Source organism: Condylura cristata, unplaced genomic scaffold, assembly GCF_000260355.1.
Source record: "Condylura cristata isolate star-nosed mole 26May11 unplaced genomic scaffold, ConCri1.0 scaffold00032, whole genome shotgun sequence".
Taxonomy (NCBI): domain Eukaryota; kingdom Metazoa; phylum Chordata; class Mammalia; order Eulipotyphla; family Talpidae; genus Condylura; species Condylura cristata.
Genome location: NW_004567133.1, coordinates 19,066,864 through 19,069,466, shown reverse-complemented (window position 1 = coordinate 19,069,466; position 2,603 = coordinate 19,066,864). Strand labels below are relative to the sequence as shown.

General features: G+C 69.2%; 1 protein-coding gene across 1 annotated transcript in view; it reads left to right on the top strand.

The window, feature by feature from the left end:
* The first annotated feature begins 841 nt into the window (after positions 1-841).
* LOC101631615 (chromosome unknown open reading frame, human C16orf96) overlaps positions 842-2,603 on the top strand; it is a 16,290-nt gene continuing 14,528 nt past the window's right edge. Inside the window, exon 1 of the mRNA XM_012731667.1 lies at positions 842-1,261. Coding sequence (XP_012587121.1) covers positions 842-1,261 — 420 coding nt within the window. The remainder of the gene's footprint in view (positions 1,262-2,603) is intronic.

The following is a 2,603-nucleotide window of genomic DNA, read 5'->3' as shown; positions in this document are numbered from 1 at the left end:
GCAGCACTTGCAGCATTTCCACACGCACAGCAACCCCATGTGGAAGTTCAATTTTCCACTCAGCATGCAGGGAGATAAGACTCAGAGAGGGTAAGTCATTTGCACAAGGTCACACAGCGGCCGAGAAAGCGTCCTGGGCAGAAACCATGGCCCCGAAGAGGGCAGGTCTTTGAGCGCTGGCGTCTGCCCTCGGCAGCCTCAGGCCTTCTGCGGGGGGCTGGGAGAGCTGGGCCCCAGCCAGCCTGCAGGCTGAGCGGGGCTGGGAGGGGCGTCCGTGGCTGTTAGCTGCACCTGAGGGCCTTTAAGCCAGCCGAGGCGGGTGTGGGCGTGGGGAGGCCATGCTGACATGCCCGACAGCAGGAGGCAGAGGGGCGCTGAGACGCCCCTGCTCCGGGAATGGGCGCCCCGGCAGCATTTGGCCGGGCCCAGAGTCTGCTCGACTCTTCGGCTCTTCTCCACATTCTCCTGCTCAAACCTGGGCTGTGTTAACCCCCACAGCTCTGTTTTCCTTCCTGACTCTCGAGACTTCTGGGGCAAGCTGCCTGGCCACCAGCTGCCCACACGCGGGCCACAGTCTGACACGGCCAACGGGCGCGAACGGAAAGGCTGGCACCGCCCGCCTCTGCAGCCCCTGCCCGTGCCTGCCCGGAAGCAGGCCCTGTTGTCCACGTTCTGTGGTGTCCTAGCAACCACAACTCTCACCCGAGTTCTGGCCAGCACAGGGCCATTTTCTCCCTGACCCCAGGCCGCCGAGGACCTGTCGGTGTGGCCCGAGTGCACTGCAGGCCCCCCCGGCCGCTCTCTCCGAAGCGCGCAACGCAGCACAGCGCCCGGCGGCGGCATGAGCTTCTCACTCACCTTCACGGAGCTGGTCAACATGGCCATCCCGCAGGGCGGCATCATCAACTTCAAGGCCCTGCACATGGTGCTGCAGGGCATCCTGGAGCACATCCACATGGCCGACCTCAAGAAGGCGCTCACAGGCGACGAGGACTTCCTGCAGACCGCGGGCGTGGCGTTCGTGCCCCGGGAGGGCGACGCCCAGCCCATGCTCAGCCCCACCAAGAGGATCGGCAACGTCTTCGACCACGTGGTGGGCCGCATGGACAGGATAGAGAGCCAGCTGGCTGCCCTGCAGGACCTGCCCTCCACCGTGCAGCTGCTGGAGGGCAGCCACGGCTCCGGCAGGCCCGCCGAGGGGCTGTGGCACCTGATCAAGCTCCGGAAGATGGTGGAGGGCAACGAAGAAGCCCTCGCCAAGGTGAGCCGCAGCCTCCTCCGCTGGCCCCCGACCCGGGACCCTGTCGCCTGGGCCCCCGGGGCCCCCCGGGGACAGCTGGGGCATTTGGCTTTGGAGCCAGCCCACACCAACGCCCCAGGCGCATCCGTGCCCCAGGCCGCCCCGAGCCCCAGGCAGCGCCAGTCCCTCGAGTGGCTACGGAAGCCACACCAGGCCTGGCAGGCCCCGCCCTCCTGCCGGGCTGGCACATTCAGGAGGTGGGAGCCGAATGCAGGCGCAGGGCAGGAGTGGGAGGCAGGGGCTGCTTGGTGGTTTGGGGGTCTTTCGGGGGGGTGGAGGTCTTGATGTGGAGGGTGGTTGCACGAGGCTGTGGGCACACCAAGTGCCACCAGGACCTACGACGGGGGAGGGGGCGCCCTTCCTGTGGAGTCCGGAGTTTGGATTCTCTCAAGGGAGAGGGACACGAGGGCAGCAGCCTGGCCCTGTGGTGGGCAGGCGGTGCAGAGCGCCCTCCTGCTGGAGCACAGCTGTCCACGCCACTGCGGCCAGCGGCCAGCGCTGTCACCAGTCAGGAGGCTGCCTGGGGTACTACACCTGGCCCCTCCCTCCTCCTCCCGCTGCCCAGAGGGCCAAGGGTCAGAGGGCAGGGGCGCGGGAGCGGGTACCTGCCGGTCACCGCCCAGGTCTGGGTGCACGGTGGAGGACAGACTCACGGGGTGGCTGGAGAAGCGGCCGCTCTGGGCAGGTGCATGGGAAGTGGGGCAGGCTCTGGGGGAGGGGCTGGGTCAGGGGGTTCTGGCACGGTGGACAGCCGGTCAGCAGGCGGACAGCGAGAGCCGCCCTCTCGGAGGAGGGAGGGAGCCCCGTTGGCTGCCCCGGGAGGGGGGCAGTGAGGAGCTGGAGGGCCGGAGCCGGGGTCTCGGGTGCCCGGGGGCATTTGCGGGGCCTGCGGCCGGTGGGCGGGGTGTGGCCGGGGTCTCCCCGCGAGCCGGCCCACAGGGTCTGTGCGCCGGTCCTGGCTCCAGGAGGGGCCCCCTGAGAAACCCCGCGTCCTGTGTGAACCGCAGCGAGGGCGGTCCCTGCTCTGGGCGGAAGAGCGCCCTGCAGCCTGGCCACCGCCAGTGAGACCCCTCTGTGGTCCGAGGGGCTGAGCCTGAGCCAGGCAGGCCCCGCCTTCCCGGCTGAGTGACAGTGCAGGTGTGGCGGGCGCTCTGCGAGCACACGCCCCTGTGGAGGGGCTGGGGTGACCCCTGAAGGAGGCTGGGGTTCTGGAGACACTAAGCGGGGAGGGAGGGGGAGGGGAGGGCGTGCGGAGGAGAGCGCGGTCCATCTTTTCCAGTAGGCCCCGCCCCGCCAGGCCCGG